Genomic DNA, 22,299 nt, shown 5'->3' with positions numbered 1-22,299 from the left:
CGATTCCAGCCAATCAGGAGGCTGGAATCGGCAATGGACCGCACAGAGCCCACGGTGCACCATGGGAGAAGACCCGCGGTGCATCGTGGGTGAAGATCCCGGCGGCCATCTTGCTAAGAAAGAAAGAAGTCGCCACAGAGCGGGGATTCGGGTAAGTACTAAACTGTTTTTTTTTTTAACCCATCCCTTGTGTTTGTCTCGTGCCTATTGAAAAAAAAAAAAACCATTTCGGCGCGGGACAACCCCTTTAAGTGGGTGGATCAAGGAGACAATTCAACTAACTTACCTTTCATAGGGTACAGAGTCAGTGTTTTTCTTCAGTGCCCACTCTACCAATGCAATGTCGATTTAGTGGGCGTAAAGAATTCTGGTTCTATTGGAACACATTTTTGTGTTCCAATGGAACCTCACACAATACCTTCATCAATCATTATAGACGGAACAATCGTTTTTCAGATTGTGTGACTTTTGGACACTCAGTCCTTAATGCCACCTTGCAGGAGGACCCTGCCATAGGGGATCCTACTTTTTAAATCCCCATGGTTGTGCTGCTGGTAGGATGTAAGGGAGGAATTGATTTGATTTAGATGGTTAATCTGTTTTCCCTTAGTCCTAACAGCAGAAAAGCTTCCCATTTCATTGATAGAATATACTTTATAATAACAAAAGGAAGGTAAGCAGCACTGCCTCTAAATAGTAGGGTTGGGAGGTGGGCTATATGATTAGAATTAATTTACTTGACATAATTGAAAATTCCATCTGTCCCACCAGTACACAGGGGCAGGATTACCCCCCTATGGTAATGCTGCTGTTAGGACTGTAGGTCCCTTTAAACGGGCATAAGTGCTCGACAGCTGTCCCATGGACTACCGCCAGACTATCGTTCCCGTGCTTTCACAAGAGCAACAGTCAATCAAGTGAATGGAGAAGGAGCAGGCCGGGATCGTTCCGGCCCGCCCATCTTCATTGACCGCAAATATTGAACTGCTCCTGTTTGCATGGCACGATAGTTGCTTAGTTTTTAGTTCTACTAAAAAATCTAGTGACTCCAACAGGAGAGCAATTTCCCACTCAGTGCCCTGTTGGTGGCCGCATGTACATGGGACAAGAATTCAGGCGAGAACCACCCTGTGTAAAGGTACTTTAAGGGAGAACAGAATAACAATCCTTTTTTTTCTTGTGTCTTTTACCATTGAATTGGCTACTCCCCTGTGAGAGTTCTTTGAGGTTTAAGATTTGTGAGTAAAGCATTGGCCATATTGAAACTTAATTATGGCTTTTCCCCTGTGTGAGTTATCTAATGTGTAACAAGATCTGCCTTATAAGAAAAACGTTGCTCACATTCTGAACATGAAAACGGCTTCTCCCCTATGTGAGCTCTTTGATGTTTAAGAAGATTTGATTTGTGGGAGAAACATTTCCCACATTCTGGACATAAGACATTTCTCCTGTGTGAATTCTCCAATGTTCAACAAAGTAATCTTTGCTTGAGAAACATTCCTCACATTCTGGACATGAAAACGGCTTCTCTCTTGTGTGAGTTATTTGATGTGCAGTTAGAGCTGACTTCCGGTTAAAGCACTTTCCGCAAACAGTGCATGAAAATGGCTTCTCTCCCGTGTGAATTATTTGATGTGCAGTTAGAGTTGAATTCCGGTTAAAACTCTTTCCACAGACAAGACATGAATAAGGCTTCTCCCCTGTGTGAATTTTCTGATGGCTATACAGATGTGATTTATGTGAAAAACATTTGCCACATTCTGCACATGAAAATGGCCTCTCCCCTGTGTGAATTCTCCGATGGTTAATAAGATTTGAGCTCAAACTAAAACATTTGCCACATTCTGGACAGGAAAATGGTTTCTCCCCTGTGTGAATTCTCTGATGGTTAACAAGATTTGATCTCAAAGTAAAACCTTTCCCACATTCTGTACATGAATACGGCATCTCCCCTGTGTAAACTCTTTGATGTTCTCCCCTTCTGTGACTTTTCTTCTGCTCGTCAGTATGCGATGAATCAGAAGATCGGACCTGTATAGGACGATCAGATGATGGATCTTTGCTGTGAAAGGCTGTGGGGATATCTGAAATAATGGCAGGCTCTTCATATGTATCTTGTGTGATAACACATTCTTCTGTGTTACAATCTGCAGATATCAGACGTCTCCCGGTACAGTCATCTGCCAAAATTAACAGATTTTACTTTTTTAAAATTAAAATAATCTTAAAAAAGAGATATTAATATTTTATAACATTTTTATATAGAACTTTCAGTACAAATTACAAGCCTGGAAGCAAAATTCAATTATTAACTGACCAAGAAAATGGTGACAAACAGATTCTAAAATGTGGAAGAAATTAATTGATCAATAAATATAACTGCACCAATACCAGATAGCTTAATCAAATCAATCACATTCAGATATTTATATCAATTCTCTGACAGAGGTAACATTCCTTTGCATTTGTGATATTTTTGAGCTAAAAGCAGAGTAGAAATTGCACTTGGGACTTTTTTGTAGCTTTTTTTTTGTCTAATAAAGATTTGTTTTCGTACTGCATCTATGAATAAGTCTATTAGTGATAAACCACAATTTATCATAGAGCCTTTGTAAGGATTTTACTTGAACATGTGTCAAATGACATATATATATATATATATATATATATATATATATATATATATATATATATATATTAGTAAAAATTACTCTCACAACTCGAGATACACCAACTACACGTTATACCCAGTATAGAACAACTGAAAGGACAACTGAATATGCTGAAAAGTTTGGAGGCTGGAACTCCTCTGCCAACCCCGCCGCTACAAAGCACAACAGCAGATATGAAGCAAATGATGATAGATAAAACTAGTTACAGTCCACCCTAGACACCGATTACCAATGCTCAGCAGAGAAGTACCATCAGACAGTATGCTAGAAGATCCCAAAGTCAACACTACAATCCCTACTTCCACCACAACTCAAATCAATGAACTGATATAGAATGGTAGAGTTGGGAGGAACTTCCAGAGTCATCGGATCCAACCCCCTGCTCAGTGCAGGATTCACTAAATCATCCCGGATAGATATTTGTCCAGCCTTTGTTTGCACATTTCCATTGAAGGAGAACTCACCACCTCCTGTGGTAACCTTTTCTACTCATTGATCACCCTCACTGTCAAAGTTTTTTCTAATATCTAATTAGTGTCTTCTCCCTTTCAGTTTCATACCATTGCTTCTAGTGTTTCCTAGCTGTTGTGATTCTGGAAATGCTTGGATACACAATCAAGAAGAACAGTAGTACATAATCCTCATGGAAAATGAGATTTGAGGCTAAAATCAAGGCAACTTATGGAGAAGTTTCTAGTACCGGAGAAACATATGGGAAAAAGAAAAGACACAACACCAGTGCAAAGTGGCTGCAGGGCCTGGGAGCAGAGATTAGCAATCTCTCAGAACAGGAACTGGTTACCCTCACGGTAGCAGACGTCCAACAGTAGATCAAGAACATAAGAGGCTGGACAACACCTGACCTGGACATGATCCACATCTACTGACTAAATAAACTAACCGTAGTACATGAATGCTTTGCAGTACAAATGAACCAGCTGATAGCCAGGCTGAGAGGGAGCCTGTTGCTAACACAAGGAAGGACAGTACTGATTATTAAAGATCCCCACAAGGTAACAGCACTATCTAAATACCAGCCAATAACGTGCCTTCCCACAACATGGAAAGTCCTATCCGGCATCATAGCTACCAAGCTACAGAGCCATATGGGTCAATACATGAGCACAGCTCAGAAGAGCACTGGAAATCACACCACAGGAACAAAACACCAGTTGTTCATAGACAGAGCAGTTGCCCAAGACTCAAGATCCAGACAGATCAACCTCAGCACAGCTTGGATTGACTATAGGAAAGTCTATGACTCAATGCCACACACTTGGATCTGTGGATGCCTGGTGCTCTACAAAGTCAACAGGACACCAAGGACCTACCTCAAAAACTCAATGAGACTGTGGAAGACAATACTGGACGTGAACTCAAGACAAATAGATCAAATGCAACATATTAAAAAAAATAAAAAAATCTTGGTATTTGTATAGCACCAACTTATTTCGCAGCGCTTTCAGGTAATTATTACTTATTGCCCCCACCAAGCTGGGTTCTCATTTTACTGACCTTGGAAGGATGGAAGGCTGAGTCAACCTTGAGCCGGCTACCTGAATCATGCAGGGATTGAACTTGCAACCTTCAGGTCGTAGGCGAGAGCTTACGCTCTGCGCCACACGAGGCTCTACAGAGGTGATGCACTGTCTCCTCTACTGCTCTGCATAGGCTTGAACCCCCTCAGCCAGAAAAATCACAAGAACTGGATATGGATACAAGTTCAAGAGTGGAATTACCATCAGACACCTCCTCTACAAGCTGTATGCCAAGAGAGAACGAGACATTGACTCCCTGATCCACCTGACATGGATTTACAGTGAGGATATTAGGATGTAATTCAGACTAAAGAAGTGTGGCTGGATGGTAGTAAAAAGAGGCAAGGTTATTAAGACCAATGGGGTGGAATTGCCATCAGGGCACTTAGTAGACATACAGATCAGCTACAAGTGCATTGGTATCCCACATTCTCATGATGAAGAAACAAGGAATTCAACAACATCTAAGTACCACTAAAAGGGTGAGACAAGTCCTAAAGAGCCAGCTCAATGGAAACAACAAGATCCATGCTATCAACATGTACGCCATGCCAGTCATCAAATACACTGCTGACATAGCGAGTTGGCCAAAAGAAGACATGGAGACTGCCAACGTGAAGACCTGAAAGTTCCTCAAAATGTACAGTTGTTTCCAGCCCAAGTCCAACACCTGTGGATGGGGTCTGAAGGGGGTCAAAGCCACCATCCTAAAGTCAGAGGATCCAGGGGTACATCAATAAGATGCCCGAGGCTTCAGCAGTGGGCATGGAAGGAAGGATAGATGGAAAGAGGATCATGTCAAGTTAAGCCCCTAGATAGATAACTAAAGTGGCTGACAATAGGAAATCCTACTAGTAGTACGGTAGTAGTGGAGAAGGCCAGACTCAAAGACAGCACTGAGGCACGGATTATAACAGCACAAGAACAGGCACTAAGCACCAGATCCATAGAAGCAGGGATCTACCACACTAGACAGGATCCAAGGAATACAGTGTGTAAAGAAGCCTGAGAGACAGTCCAATACATAGTGGCAGGATAAAAGCAGGAACAGCTAAGTGGCACAACCAAGTAGCAGACATTATGTACAAGAAAATCTGCACAGTGCATGAGCTAAGCCCTCCCAAATCCAGATGGAAGACTCCGCAGAAAGCTATGGAGAATAACAAGGCTAAGATCCTGTGGGATATGGATGGATATGGATGGAAAACAGGTACTGGCCAACCAACCAGATATTGTAGCAATTGACAAGGATTATGAGACAGCGGTGGTGATAGATGCAGCGGTACCAAGCAACAGCAATATCAGAAAGAAGGAGTATGAGAAGCTGGAGAAGAACAAGGGCCTAAAGGAAGATCTGGAGTAGATGTAGAAAGCAAAGGCCAAAGTTGTCCCAGTGGCAGTAGGAGCACTTGGGGCTGTAAGTCTTAAGCTGGGGGAATGGCTCCAACAAATCTCAGGAACAACAACAGTGCACAATATCCAAAAGAGTGTAATACTAGGAACAGTGAAGATTCTGTACAGAACTCTCAAGCTCCCAGGCCTCTGATAGAGGACAAGAGGTTGAGAAAGATGCTTACCGCCCACAGTGGTGAGAAAAATGTCAAAATCAGCATTTAATCATTAATCTTATGATTTATGTGTATCAAAATGAAGTATATTATTGTGATCTGGTGATTTTCTTTGTCACATTTTTGTTATTTTTCCAAATATGTACAAATGTTAGAAATCACAATATGATCGGTCATACACAAATCGATGTAAGGGGCTGATCCCGGGAACAATATAAATAAAGCGTTGACATAATGCATTCACCTGTGTCTGTCTTGTATCTCTCCACTGACTGGTCTGTTTCCTTTTTCCTCCAAAAGGAAAACTCAGCTGATTGATTTGGAGGAAGAGAACAGATCCATTTAGGGTCTAACCCAAATTTCAGCAACACAATCTAGCAGCAGACCTCAGAGCATGGACCAGTAAATCATGATCGGCCACCAGGTTGTTTTCTTGCAGTTTTCCTTTCTGCGGTGAAGCCGCCATCTTCATAGGTTCATATATCAGTTTATCTGTCACCACGTCTCTAGTGGACAACCATAAAGACTCCTGTGAGTCAATGCTATTAGGTGGTGTCCATCTCACACACTCCCTGACACCTACATGCACTTTATCGCAGGGGGAGGAGCAGTATGGTCATGTATGAAGAAGTCATGGCTGTGAAGCAAGTGGAAGGTTGGATTAGTACATGTGGTTTTCTAATTCTTATTATTTAGCTGAAGTTAGTAGAAGGTACAAAAAAGGAGGACAAGTCATTCATAGTTTTTCTCTGGAGTTCGTAAAAAAAAAAAACCCTTCATATATAACAGCACCAGAAACTGCAGGTGTGACTCTGACCTTATAAAGAAATTATTGTAACAGTCATCATTAATATGGGGGCTTCTGGGGATTTGAAAAAGAGGCATGCAAGACTGTACAGCATAATCTTCTACAAGCCTCAGGTTCGGTCCCTGGTAGATCACTGAACTCACACTACATAAATAGGGTATGTCATACAAAAAAAGTTTAGCTATTTCTGCACCAACATTAATTTCTGTTTTTCCAGAAGCCATAGAAAATACCCCATGAAGCAGGAGGTCAGTAACACGGTGTAAAACAAATACAGAACTGCTCATCTATAAAGCCGCTTAGTACCGTATTTTTCGCTTTATAAGACGCACTTTTTCCGCCTCCAAAGTGGGGGGGGGGGGGGGGAAATGTTCCTGCGTCTTCTAAAGCGAATCTGCTGAAAATTCGTTCCGATCGCCATTTTTAGCGCGATCGTGAATTTAACGCGCGGACACGATTTATTTAGCACGATTGTGCATTAAATTCGCGATCGCACGAACAAATGTGCGATCAGTTAGAAGATTTCTCTCCTCTTGTCGAAAAAAAAAAAAAATCATTACTCACCTCCCCCGGCATTCTGCGGCGCTGCTGCAGGCTGTCGCTCCCTCCTGGTCCCCGGCAGAGCATTGCTTTCTGGACGCGGGGCTGTGATTTGCTAACACACGTGCACCTTCAGCCAATCACAGCCATTCAATGATGTAATTGAATGGCTGTGATTGGCTGACGGCGTGTGTTAGCCAATCACAGTATTAGCTTTCTGGAGGCGGGGATTTCAAGCCCTGCGTCCAGAAAGCAATGCTCTGCCGGGGACCAGCAGGGAGCGACAGCCTGCAGCAGCGCCGCAGAACGCCAGGGGAGGTGAGTACTGATTTTTTCCCCCCTATTTTCCCGCTCTAAAACGGGGGTGCGTCTTATAGACCGGTGCGTCTTATAAGGTGAAAAATACGGTACATACAATAATTCCCGGGGTGAGAGACACAGGCTGAAAGTGAGCTGAACTGAAGACACCACAGCACCCTGTGACCAAGGTTTGCTGGGCCTTTGCCACCCTGATTTAAAGGGGTTGTCCCGCGCCGAAACGGTTTGTTTTTTTTTCAACCCCCCCCCCCCCCGTTCGGCGCGAGACAACCCCGATGCAGGGACTTAAAAAAAAAAACGCTCAGCGCTTACCTTAATCCCCGCGCTCCGGTGACTTCTATACTTACCGGCTGAAGATGGCCACCGGGATCCTCTTCCTCCGTGGACCGCAGCTCTTCTGTGCGGTCCATTGCCGATTCCAGCCTCCTGATTGGCTGGAATCGGCACGTGATGGGGCGGAGCTACACGGAGCCCCATTGAAGAAAGCAGAAGACCCGGACTGCGCAAGCGCGTCTAATTTGGCCATTAGACCATTTTAGACGGCGAAAATTAGACGGCAACCATGGGAACGAGGACGCCAGCAGCGGAGCAGGTAAGTGAAAAACTTTTTATAACTTCTGTATGGCTCATAATTAATGCACAATGTACATTACAAAGTGCATTATTATGGCCATACAGAAGTGTATAGACCCACTTGCTGCCGCGGGACAACCCCTTTAAGGACTTTTATGTTTCACTCTGCTGGACTGTTGGCTTGAAAAAAGACTGTTTCTTCCTGTTTTCTGTTGACTGGAGGTTACCAGGCATTTATGTTATGTTCAACAAGCAAATAAAGAGAAACACAGACAAGATTCTGGTTGTGGCCTGAAGTTTTTCCCCCTGTACTGCTTCAATATATATTATATATAAAGGGGCTTTTTTTTTACTACTTTTTTTTTTACTTCTTGTTTTTTTTATTGGTGCAGTTTTATGGTACATATGACTTTTTGATCATTTTTCAAGGGGCGGGGTAACTGTCATTGCATATTTTCTTTGCAACAAAATGGACACTGCAATACCAATTATGTTTCATTTTTTATTGTTTTGATCTTGTCATGTAAAACAAAAGGAAAAGCTTTTTTAACTTTTAATATTGTGTTTAATAAAGTTTTTTTTAAATGTAATTTTTATTTTTTCTTGTCTCCATAAGGAACTTGAACCTATTGCCTGATCACTTGTACAATATACTGCAGTACTTCAGTACTGCAGTACATTGTGACTTTGATGGAATTTCAGGCATGGGAGCCTTCAAAATCGGCAACCTGCGGTTGTGCTGCGTGGAGTTATGAGATGCTGAAGGTCCCCCCACCCCCAGTCTGCTCCCAAGATGCTTGGCACCTTACATAAATTTCTATGGGCTGACATCAGTGGAGCCTATACAATATGAGGCCAAGCATGAGCAATGAAATGTCCTTTCTTCCCTAAGATGCGCTCTTACTGCACATGCTCGGCCTCGTTCTATCTTCTATGTGCTCCATAGATTTTTCCAGAGCTCTTCTGGGGAAGGATCTGTAGAGCAATCTAAAAACTGCTGTCTTGCAAACCTCTGAAGAAGTTCTAGGCTTCTCAGCAAATAAAGACTGCTTTGATGAAAATGATCAATAGACCTAAGAACTGCTGATGGACTTTGGTCAGCCATCATTCCCTGGCAAAAAAGAAATTTCCGCAGTGCATGCAGTAACCTTTAGTGTAGGCTTCGAGTGTTCCAGATAGAATGGTGGACCAAGCTCAGCTCTTCACAGGCATTGGAGACCACAAAGGGTTTTATGAGGCCCTGAAGGTGGTACACAGCCCTTCACACCAAATTCAAAACCCTTTGTGCAGTGCAGTTGGTCAAACACTCCTAACAGACAAGACTTCTATCTTTAATTGGCAGTCAAAACACTTTCAGACCCTCTTCACCACCAACAGTATGGTCCAAAATTCAGCAATATCTTGCATCACAATACAGCCAGAGAATACAGACCTTGAGTCCCTCACCCTAAATGAGACCATCAAGACTATCAAACAGCTGAGAAGTGGCAAGGCAGCAGGAATTAATGGAATTCCACCTAAAGTTTGGATACATGGTGGCTCTTTGTCTGCTATTGGGAGCATGGCAAGTTGCCACAGGACCTCGAAGATGCGGGATCATCACCGTAAATAAAAATAAAGAGAAGAACTTGGACTGCTCCAACCATAGTGAGATTACTCTGCTTTCTGTTACAGGAAAAATCCTTTCTACAGAGCCAACAGGAATACTATGATATGGAATTTGTTCTTCGATGGCTTCAATAGAAATGTAGGGAACAAAACGAGGGACTGTACGTGACAGATCTAGATGACCAGGATAGTGTTTACTTTTGATACCGTACTGGTGGTCACCTGTTCAACCCAAGGAGACTAAAGGCCAAAACTAAGACGATGGTACAACTTGTCTGTGAGCTATCTTTTGCTGCACTTGTGTCCCACTCGGAGGCAGAAGCCACCAGCTGATTCGGGCTGGAGATCAGTTTGAAGAAAACAGAAGTTCTCTATCAGCCCGCACCTCAGGAAAACTACCGTCCTCCTCGTATCACCATTGGCAAGTCAGAACTGAAGGTTGTACATCAGTTCAGCTACTTAGAGTGTACTTCGCACCTATCTACATTTTTTTCTCTTACCTTTGACACTGGCTTTTGGGCCTGATTTTAGCAGTGGCTTCTTTCACATTATATTTTGAACCTGGGTGCTGGACATGAAATATACTTATCTGTAGCTTAATAAGCTCTTGTGGAATCCAAGGGGCATCAAGGGTACCAAACGCCTGGTGGGTCTGATCATACTCATTTTACCTCCATACTGCAAGTTCTCTAAGGTGCTGAGCAGTAGGTCCAGAGCCTTGATAGCTTGGGATGTACTGTGTAACTTTAGAGCCCAGATAGGAAGCCTGTTATTTTGTTTTGTTATGTGTTTGGTGAAATATATCTAGATGACCAGTTTGACCCCATATTCCTCTGTGTGGGACTAAATTTCTTACTGTGCCAATTGTCTTAATTGGAACCTGTGTCTAGTTTAGTGGCTATGAAACCACCTACACCCATAAAAGAAAGTAATGCACATTTATAACATTACTGTGTTAAGGCCCATTTACACGGAGCGATGATCACTCAAAGATTGCTAAAACGACAGTTTGAGTGACAGCTTTGAGCGATCATTTTGCATAAACTATTAAGTAGCTACTCAGCTACTTAATAGCTTATCAGCGTGAAAACGAAGCCTTTAGCTGAATGCAGTTAATAGCCGGAGAGCTCTTATCTGCTTTCAGCTCCTTTGTTCTCCAACGGGTAACAATGCACTCAGCACCACCTGCAGAGAATTTAGCGTGCGGTCCTGATATGATCGCATGACGATTTTTAGGTTGGCCTGAATGTAACGATCACCTAGCAGTGCACTAAAAGTGCACGATGGCCGCGCGTTTAGACGCAACGGTTATTGCTCAAACAATCGCTTTTTAGCGATTTTTGAGCGATCATCACTCACTGTATGTGAAAGCCCAGTGAGTGGTCCGGTGGGCAGGATGGATCATCTCTAGCGTACTGAGTGCCTCCCCTTACACCGTCCTCTCTTTGCTGCTATGTTCTCCATGTCAAGAACACGGAGAGCCAAGTCTCGCGCAAACACTGAAAGCTCTGAGACCAGCGCATTAGCAGTTCATCTCTCCCTATCGTGGGCAGATTCAATGGACTAAACTCCACATGCGCTGGTCCCGGAGCTCCCGACACATCTATCGCTGTGGAGAGAGAGGGACAATATTAGAGATGGTACACCGTTCACTAGACACGGTCCAGCGAAAGCACAGAAGATAGTCTGGACTGCCTGCCGGGCACTTACATACAGCCCAGGGGCCTAATAGTCTTTTTAAAGGTATGCTTTTACAAGAATGACTAAAGTAATGTGATTGTGCATTATTTTGTAGTTTTACAAGAGTTGGTGGTTCCATAGCCACTAAATTAGCAGCAGGTTCCCTTTCACCAAGGAGATGGCAATAATTCAGCTAACTTGCCCCCTTGTTGTCAGTGTGACTTGTTGCCACACTGGCAATACATAAGATAAGGATTGGCCAGATTGCAACCAATTAAGTTAACAACAGATGAAAATATCCAAGCAGACAGATGAGATTTTGGCAAGAACGATCATTTGCATATAATTTTTAAAACGACCAAAACGGTCAAATTAGGCCATTATATCGGATTTATCTCCTGAGTATAGCCAGCTTTGGTGATGGCTGACCCTATGGAAATTTGCTAACCTAAAGTGTTAATTACCTGCCAGTAGGCCACACTGGCTTACTGCCCTATATAAACATATTGTTGCAGTATACAAATATGTCTCCAGGTTATAATTGGACTAATTATAAATGTGATTACTTTATTATACCTAACACAATAATAAACACTCCAATAAATAATACACTATGCTTTACTACAGGCGAGTAGTCCTAGTGCCCTGATGACTGGGGGCCTGCAGTCTCATATCTACTTCCACTAACAGGTTTACAGGATGAACCAGCTGGGAGGACGGGGCCCGGACTGCAGGATCTGTCATCACCAATAATCCCACAGACCACAGAATAACATCTGCAGCCGCTGACTGAGGAGAATCTGTGACTCCTCTCTGCTGTATTTAGTGGTTACTACTCACCTTGGTGATTATCTGTAGGAATCTCTTCTTCAAACTCCTCTTTGACCGTCACAATTGTCACTGTATCATCAATATCAGTCAAATCTTCATCCTGATACAAAAGCTGTGAGACAAATATTGTAAAAAAGGAAAGCAGACGGTTGGAGAAGTCGTGTGGAAGGTTTTACATTACCAGAAATAATCATTATTTCGTATGTTGATGACCAAAAATGACCTGACAGGAGTAGTTATCTAAGCTACATAGCTGCAGGTCTAGAAGCCAGACATAGATATTAGATGGCGGCTCAATGACCCCTCAGGAACCTCATACACATGTATATCCATCATGGCTAGACACGTTGTACATAGTCTCAGTGGAGGAGATCAGCATCTACCAGACACATCCGCTGTTTGTCTCGGAGGACATAAACGAGCAGATAGATATAAATCCAACCTGTTGGCTCCTTATTCCCACCAGCAATCTCCACCGCCAGAAAACTGGGAGAAGATCCAGACAACATGTAATGTCTCTGGTCAGCGGTAATCCTGCCATCTCCACCGGCCTCATCACACAAGTAGAAGACATCTAATAAGACTGAAGACAAGGGCTTCACAGCCTTCTACAGATCGGAGGGACATCTCCATCTACCTGATGGTCCTGTGGAAGAAGAGGACGGGGACATCTCTCTGGTGGGCTTCTCTTACTGGATGGAACTGGAGGAAACACAGACAGACACTAAAGTCATTCTTTACATACAGATAATAAAGTCTCCGTGTATTTAGTCCTGTCTATTACCTGGTGATGGGAGAGGCTGGCGGGTCTGCATCATGGCCTCCTTGTACAGATCCTTGTGTCCTCCTAAATACTCCCACTCCTCCAGGGAGAAATAGACAGCGACATCCTGACACCTTATAGGAACCTGACAACACAATATACAGTCATTACCCAGAAGCCTCCAGTGCTGTTACTGCATAATGCCCCAGCATTCCCTGCAGCGTCACCTCTCCAGTCAGCAGCTCAATCATCTTGTTGGTGAGTTCTAGAATCTTCTGTACATTGATGTCCTCATGTATCAGGGTGTAAGGTGGGGGCCCTATGATTGGGCTTAGGGGTCTTCTCCATCCATCACACGTAGGGGCCCGACAGCCATCACTAGAGGTCTTCTTCACTACTGTGTAATCCTGTATGTGGGGAGACCTTAATAAATATCACTACAGACATTTCCAGAGTCCATCACCTCTCCAGTGACATAATCTGTTATTACCACAGATAAGGATGTAATATGACATCATCAGAAGCTCTCCCCTTTCCAGTGACATCATCTGTTATCACCATAGATAAGAATGATGTGATGTGACATCATTAGAATCTCTCACCTCTCCAGTAAGCTGGAAGATTATCTCTAGGGTGATATTTAATACACTCTCTGCCGTCTTGTTTCTCTTTTTCTCCATCCTCAATGGGTCAATCAGGAAATTTATCTTATATAGAAGAGAACAAGAGAGGTTCCTGAATAGAAATAAGATGAGAAAATGTAAAAAAAAAAAAAATTACACAAATCCTGAGTAAAAAATACAGCTAGTGGAAATAATAGTGTTAAGGCAGCAGTAGTGCAGTCCCAAGCTCTCGATCATACTTTATACTTACATACTATATATCAAAACGTCCGAAACAAAATAAGGAACCCGTTCCCATACTTTATTTTAGCATAAATATACTAATTAAAAAAATATATCTTTTTTTAGCTTTTTACAGCTAATAAAACTAAAAAATGGAAAAAAAGTAAGTGAAAAAGATATTTAATAGAGATGAGCGAGCACCAAAATGCTCGGGTGCTCGTTGCTCGAGTCAAACTTTCCGCGATGCTCGAGGGTTTGTTTCGAGTAACGAACCCCATTGAAGTCAATGGGCGACTCGAGCATTTTTGTATATCGCCGATGCTCGCTAAAGGTTTTCATTTGTGAAAATCTGGGAAATTCAAGAAAGTGATGGGAACAACACAGAAACGGATAGGGCAGGCGAGGGGCTACATGTTGGGCTGCATCTCAAGTTCCCAGGTCCCACTATTAAGCCACAATAGCGGCAAGAGTGGGGCCCCCCCCCTCCCAACAATTTTTACTTCTGAAAAACCCTCATTAGCAAGGCATACCTTAGCTAAGCACCACACTACCTCCAACAAAGCACAATCACTGCCTGCATGACACTCCGCTGCCACTTCTCCTGGGTTACATGCTGCCCAACCCCCCCCCCCCCCCCGCACGACCCAGTGTCCACAGCGCACACCAAAGTGTCCCTTCGCAGCCTTCAGCTGCCCTCATGCCACGCCGCCCTCATGTCTATTTATAAGTGCGTCTGCCATGAGGAGGAACCGCAGGCACACACTGCAGAGGGTTGGCACGGCTAGGCAGCGACCCTCTTTAAAAGGGTCGGGGCGATAGCCCACAATGCTGTACAGAAGCAATGAGAAATATAATCCTGTGCCACCTCTGTCAGGAGCTGCAAACGTGGGCATAGCAATGGGGAATCCATGTGCCACACAGTATCAATTCTGTCAAGGTGTCGCATAGCTCAATCCACACTGCAAGGGGAAAGCCGTCTGCGCCCTGCCCTCTACCCAAGTCAGTCAGTGCCTTTGTGCCAGACAGGTCAAACACCGCAATGGGAACTAAGTTTGCACCAACAGCATAGGTGGGTCCTAGGAAACCCAATACATGAACAAAAAATTGATCTGAGCGGCCAAACATGGCAGACTTGCACCGCGCCCACGGCATAAGCCTCGGCCCACAGCTTCAGCAATTGTAGGCAGGAAGCGGACTTTCACTGCACCCAGGACATAGGCCTCTGCACAAACCCTCAGCAATCGCGGGCCTACAGCGGACTCCAATGCTAGCGTAGCTGTGCACGTCTCATTAGCGCTGTATTGCTCCTGTAGTTTGTCCCAATGCAGTGCCCCGGATAGTAGAGCTAACGTCAGATTAAATACAGGTGGGCTTCGGCCCACACTGCATGCCCCAGTCAGACTGGGGTTCTTTATAAGTAGACACAGGCAGGTACAACTCTGTGTGGACCGACAGCATGGGTGGGTCCCAGGAAGCCACCGGCGGTACATAAATAAATCCCATTGCAGTGCCCTGGACAGCAGAGCTAACGTCAGATACAGTACAGGTGGGCTTCGGCCCACACTGCATGCCCCAGTCAGACTGGTAATATGTACCTTAACAGTAACCGCGTTGGTGGGAATGTGGTGGCGACTGCAGACCTAGTAGCGCGGTTTTATTTAGTTGGTTTTCGGAATGTGGCCAGGATTACGTGGGCCGTGGCGGGGGGGATGGTGGGGGGGCTCTCTTGTTTTGTCGTTAAAGGTGAAATTCTTGGACTGCCACCAGACGGACCAATGCAAAGGTATTTGCCAAGAATGTTTTCATTGTTGGAGGAGGAGGGGGATGTTTTTGAGGCATTACGTGTCCTCTCCACGTGTCCGTGGTTATATGCACCTTAACAGTAACCGCGTTGGTGGGAAATGGCCTCGCCACCATCATGTCTTTGGGAAGCCTCTGTTTCCACACCCCAGTGACATAGCATTAGCAGCGGTATAGGCAGAGCCCAGAATTAGTAACATTTCAGCGGTAGCATTAGGGACAGGCCCCAGTAACATATCACTAGCAGCATTATAGGTGGAGCACAGTATTAGTTCCATTTCAGTAATAGTAGCAGTCAAGACAGGCCCCAGTAACAATTCCAAAGCAGCAGTATAGGGGGAGCGCAGTCTTAGTTCCATTTCAGCAATAGTAGCATTCAAGACAGGCCCCAGTAACAATTCAGAAGCAGCAGTATAGGGGGAGCGCAGTCTTAGTTCCATTTCAGTAATAGTAGCACTCAAGACAGGCCCCAGTAACAATTCCGAAGCAGCAGTATAGGGGGAGCACAGTCTTAGTTCCATTTCAGTAATAGTAGCACTCAAAACAGGCCCCAGTAACAATCCCGAAGCAGCAGTATAGGGGGAGCAAAGTTCCATTTCAGCAATAGTAGCATTCAAGACAGGCCCCAGTAACAATTCCGAAGCAGCAGTATAGGGGGAGCGCAGTCTTAGTTCCATTTCAGTAATAGTAGCAGTCTAGACAGGCCCCAGTAACAATTCCGAAGCAGCAGTATAGGGGGAGCACAGTATTAGTTCCATTTCAGTAGTAGTAGCAGTCAAGACAGGCCCCAGTAACATTCCCGTTGCAGCAGTTTAGGGAGATAACAGTCTCTTTCACATTTCAGTAGTTGCAGTATAGACAAGGCCCCAGTTACATTTATGTAGCAAAAGTGTAGGCCAACCCCACACACCTTGCTGTACCATGAGTGCAGGAGAAGCCGATAAAAATTACTAGGATTACACTGTAGGCGAGGGCCCAAAAAAATTGGTGTACCAACAGTACAAATGTACCTCAGAAAAATTGCCCATGCCCAACCAAGAGGGCAGGTGAAACCCATTAATCGCTTTGGTTACTGTGGCTTAATTTGTAACTAGGCCTGGAGGCAGCCCAGTTAAAATAAAAATTGGTTCAGGTGCAAGTTTCAACGCTTTAATAAGAATTGAAACGTATAAACATTGTTTACTAAAGTAATATGAATGAGCCTTGTGGGCCTAAGAAAAATTGCCCGTTCGGCGTGATTACGTGAGGTTTCAGGAGGAGGAGCAGGAGGAGGAGGATGAATATAATACACAGATTAATGAAGCTAAAAGGTCCCCGTTTTTTATGGTGATAGAGAACGATGCTTCCATCCGCGAGTGCAGCCTACGTATTGTTTAGGTACCGATGCTGTCCGCTGGTGGAGAAAAGAAGTCTGGGGAAATCCAGGCTTTGTTCATCTTTATGAGTGCAAGCCTGTCGGCACTGTCGGTTGACAGGTGGGTACGCTTATCCGTGATGATTCCCCCAGCCGCACTAAACACCCTCTCTGACAAGACGCTAGCCGCCGGGCAAGCAAGCACCTCCAGGGCATACAGCGCGAGTTCAGGCCACGTGTCCAGCTTCGACACCCAGTAGTTGTACGGAGCAGAGGCGTCACGGAGGACGGTGGTGCGATCGGCTACGTACTCCCTCACCATCCTTTTACAGTGCTCCTGCCGACTCAGCCTTGACTGGGGAGCGGTGACACAGTCTTTCTGGGGAGCCATAAAGCTGGCAAAGGCCTTGGAGAGTGTTCCCCTGCCTACGCTGTACATGCTGCCTGATCTCCATGCCTCCCCTGCTACCTGGCTCTCGCAACTGCGCCTTCTGCCACTAGCGCTGTCGGATAGGAATTTTACCATCAGTTTGTCCGCCAGGGTCCTGTGGTATAGCATCACTGTCGAACCCCTTTCCTCTTCGGGTATGAGAGTGGAAAGGTTCTCCTTATACCGTGGGTCGAGCAGTGTGTACACCCAGTAATCCGTAGTGGCCAGAATGCGTGTAACGCGTGGGTCACGAGAAAGGCATCCTAACATGAAGTCAGCCATGTGTGCCAGGGTACCTGTACGCAACACATGGCTGTCCTCACTAGGAAGATCACTTTCAGGATCCTCCTCCTCCTCCTCAGGCCATACACGCTGAAAGGATGACAGGCAAGCAGCATGGGTACCCTCAGCAGTGGGCCCGGCTGTCTCTTCCCCCTCCTCCTCATGCTCCTCCCCCTCCTCCTCCTCCTCCAAAACGCGCTGAGATATAGACATGAGGGTGCTCTGACTATCCAGCGACATACTGTCTTCCCCCGCCTCTGTTTCCGAGTGCAAAGCGTCTGCCTTTATGCTTTGCAGGGAACTTCTCAAGAGGCATAGCAGAGGAATGGTGACGCTAATGATTGCAGCATCGACCCTCACCATCTGGGTAGACTCCTCAAAGTTTCCAAGGACCTGGCAGATGTCTGCCAACCAGGCCCACTCTTCTGTAAAGAATTGAGGAGGCTGATTCCCACTACGCCGCCCATGTTGGAGTTGGTATTCCACTATAGCTCTACGCTGCTCATAGAGCCTGGCCAACATGTGGAGCGTAGAGTTCCACCGTGTGGGCACGTCGCACAGCAGTCGGTGCACTGGCAGATTAAACCAATGTTGCAGGGTCCGCAGGGTGGCAGCGTCCGTGTTGGACTTGTGGAAATGTGCGCTGAGGCGGCGCACCTTTCCGAGCAGGTCAGACAAGCGTGGGTAGCTTTTCAGAAACTGCTGAACCACCAAATTAAAGACGTGGGCCAGGCATGGCACGTGCGTGAGGCTGCCGAGCTGCAGAGCCGCCACCAGGTTACGGCCGTTGTCACACACAAGCATGCCCGGTTGGAGGCTCAGCGGCGAAAGCCAGCGGTCGGTCTGCTCTGTCAGACCCTGCAGCAGTTCGTGGGCCGTGTGCCTCTTCTCTCCTAAGCTGAGTAGTTTCAGCACGGCCTGCTGACGCTTGCCCGCCACTGTGCTGCCACGCCGTGCGACACCGACTGCTGGCGACGTGCTGCTGCTGACACATCTTGATTGCGAGACAGAGGTTGCATAGGAGGAGGAGGAGGGTGGTTTTATTGGAGGAAGCATACACCGCCGCAGATACCACCACCGAGCTGGGGCCCGCAATTCTGGGGGTGGGTAGGACGTGAGCGGTCCCAGGCTCTGACTCGGTCCCAACCTCCACTCAATTCACCCAATGTGCCGTCAGGGAGATATAGTGGCCCTGCCCGCCTGTGCTTGTCCACGTGTCCGTTGTTAAGTGGACCTTGGCAGTAACCGCGTTGGTGAGGGCACGTACAATGTTGCGGGAGACGTGGTCGTGCAGGGCTGGGACGGCACATCAGGAAAAGTAGTGGCGACTGGGAACCGAGTAGCGCGGGGCCGCCGCTGCCATCATGTTTTTAAAAGCCTCAGTTTCCACAAGCTTATACGGCAGCATCTCAAGGCTGATCAATTTGGCTATGTGCACGTTTAACGCTTGAGCGTGCGGGTGTGTGGCGGTGTACTTGCGCTTGTGCTCAAACAGTTGCGCTAGCTACGGCTGGACGCTGCGCTGAGAGACATTGCTGAATGGGGCTGAGGACAGCGGAGGTGAGCGTGTGGGTGCAGGCCGGGAGACGGTCATGCCTGTGTCCTGAGATGGGGGTTGGATCTCAGTGGCAGGTTGGGGCACAGGGGGAGAGGCAGTGGTGCAAACCGGAGGCGGTGAACGGCCTTCGTCCCACCTTGTGGGGTGCTTGGCCATCATATGCCTGCGCATGCTGGTGGTGGTGGCTCCCCGACTGATCTTGGCGCGACAAACCTTGCACACCACAGTTCGTCGGTTGTCTGCACTTTCAGTGAAAAACTGCCACACCTTTGAGCACCTCAGCCTCTGCAGGGTGGCATGGCGCGAGGGGGCGCTTTGGGAAACAGTTGGTGGATTATTCGGTCTGGCCCTGCCTCTACCCCTGGCCACCGCACTGCCTCTTCCAACCTGCCCTGCTGCTGCACTTGCCTCCCCCTCTGAAGACCTGACCTCAGTAGGCTTAGCAAACCAGGTGGGGTCAGTCACCTCATCGTCCAGCTGCTCTTCCTCCGAATCCTCTGTGCGCTCCTCCCTCGGACTTACTGCAATTACTACTACCTGAGTGATAGACAACTATGTCTGATCGTCATCGTCCTCCTCACCCACTGAAAGCTCTTGAGACAGTTGCCGGAAGTACCCAGCCTCATCCCCCGGACCCCGGGAACTTTCCAAAGGTTTGGCATTGGTCACGACAAACTCCTCCGGTGGGAGAGGAACCATTGCTGCCCAATCTCGGCAGGAGCCCGAGAACAGTTCCTGGGAGTCTGCCTGCTCCTGAGAATGTGTCATTTTCATGGAGTGAGGAGGCTGGGAGGAAGGAGGAGCAGCAGCCAGAGGATTCAGAGTTGCAGCTGTGGACGGCGTAGAAGACTTGGTGGTCGATAGATTGCTGGATGCACTTTCTGCCATCCACGACAGGACCTGCTCACACTGCTCAGTTTCTAATAAAGGTCTACCGCGTGGACCCATTAATTGTGAGATGAATCTGGGGACCCTAGAAACTTGCCTCTCTCCTAATCCCGCAGCAGTCGGCTGCGATACACCTGGAACAGGAGCTCGGCCTGTGCCCACACCCTGACTTGGGCCTCCGCTTCCTCGCCCCCATCCTCTAGGCCTACCCCTCACAATGGTGTATTACGAGTAGAGCAGAAACAGAACGCTGTAATTAAATGTGCCGCTTATTGGCCTGTGGTTGGAGGCTGACTTCGCTTACGGAACGCACAGCAGAGCCAGGAAACAATTATGCGCAAGGCTGGGTATTAATCAGCGACTACTCCCCCCGTTTACGCAGACACGGCGTAAACTGAAGACGGTCACTGCCAGGCCAAATATAGTATATTTTTAAACTTTTTGGGAAAAAGACCACTGCCTCTGATATACACTGTATTTCGATTTCCATATGGTCTGCACGCCCGATAAACAAAAAAAAAGAAAAATTGTGCAAATCTGCTAAAAGCAGCCTCAACAGTACTGCACACGGTCAGATGTGGCCCTAATAAGGACCGTTGAGGTTTTGAAGACGAATATAACACCTAACACTCTCCCTATTGCAGCTACAGCAAGACAGCACTTTCCCTGATCTCTGTCAGCATGCATCTGTGGCGAGCCGCGGACGGGGCAGATTTAAATACTCGGGTGTCACTTGATCTCCCCAGCCACTCACTGCAGGGGGGTGGGATAGGGCTGGAACGTCACAGGAGGAAGTTGTAATGCCTTCCCTGTGTTACTATTGGCCAGAAAAGCGCGCAAATTTCTCAGGGAACGAAATGTAATGGAGTCGAGCACCGCGTGGTGCTCGTGTCGAGTAACGAGCATCTCGAACACCCTAATACTCGAACGAGTATCAAGCTCGGACGAGTACGCTCGCTCATCTCTAATATTTAACAAATAGCCCTCTATATCATGGAAAAAAATGCAGCCCAAATAATTTTAGTAGCTAAAAGGAAAAAAAATAAGGCAGTAAAACCACCACATGGGTAAAATCCCTAAAAAGTGTCTGGTACTTAAGGTACAAAACAGCCTGGTCCTTAAGGGGTTAATGAAGGATATAGATGATCTAATGCAGGGGTGTCAAACTCATTTTCACCGAGGGCCACATCGGCTTTATGGCTGCCTTCAAAGGGCCGATTCTAAGTGTAAGACAGTATAGTAAAAGTGAACCCCACAGCGGCCCGGTTAGTAATACTATCCTACACATATAGCACAGATGCACACCATTATGCACATATACGCACAGACGCACATCATTATACACATATACACACACTATTCTACACATATACGCACAGACGCACACCATTATGCATATATACACACAGACGCACACCACTCTACACATATATGCATACTATCCTACACATATAGCACAGATGCACACCATTACGCACAGACGCACACCATTATACACATATACACACACTATTCTACACATATACGCACAGACGCACACCATTATGCATATATACGCACAGACGCACACCACTCTACACATATATGCATACTATCCTACACATATAGCACAGATGCACACCATTACGCACATATACGCACAGACGCACACCATTATACATATATACATACACTATTCTACACATATAGCACAGACGCACACTATTATACATATATACGCACAGACACAGACACACATACAGGTGCACACATTATATATATATATATATATATATATATATACACACATATATATATATATATATACACACATACATATACACACACACACATTATATATATATATATATATATATATATATATATATATATATACACACACACACACACACACTATTATATATATATATATATATATATATATATATATACACATACACACACACATATACATTTTTATACTTACCTGCATCCAATATGGTCCCACTGGCAGGTATACCAGCTGCTCTCAGTTCTTCTTGGGGACCTCCTGCATACTTGGGCCCCTGATGTCTCCCAGGCCTGCAGCCATTAACAGAGGGCGGGCGGTGAGAGGAGTTCAGCACTGACCAAGCTCTCATCCTGCAGCTGCTCCTCCTCAGCGCCGCTCTCCTAGCTGCAGAGATCATGTTCTCTGCAGTCTTCTTCCCTCCTCCGCGACTGTTGTCAGTGTGCTATCAGAACTCCTCTATTACTGTCTGCAC

The 22,299-nt window shown here is 45.9% G+C and overlaps 1 protein-coding gene across 1 annotated transcript in view; it reads right to left on the bottom strand.

Moving 5' to 3' along the window:
• Positions 1-22,299, bottom strand: part of LOC136628738 (zinc finger protein 268-like) — a 451,149-nt gene that overhangs the window by 200,858 nt on the left and 227,992 nt on the right. The window contains exon 5 of the mRNA XM_066604840.1: positions 12,774-12,838. Coding sequence (XP_066460937.1) covers positions 12,774-12,838 — 65 coding nt within the window. The remainder of the gene's footprint in view (positions 1-12,773; positions 12,839-22,299) is intronic.

This window comes from Eleutherodactylus coqui, chromosome 5 (assembly GCF_035609145.1).
Source record: "Eleutherodactylus coqui strain aEleCoq1 chromosome 5, aEleCoq1.hap1, whole genome shotgun sequence".
Taxonomy (NCBI): domain Eukaryota; kingdom Metazoa; phylum Chordata; class Amphibia; order Anura; family Eleutherodactylidae; genus Eleutherodactylus; species Eleutherodactylus coqui.
Note: the sequence above shows the minus strand (reverse complement) of the source record. Positions and strands in the feature narration are given on the sequence as shown.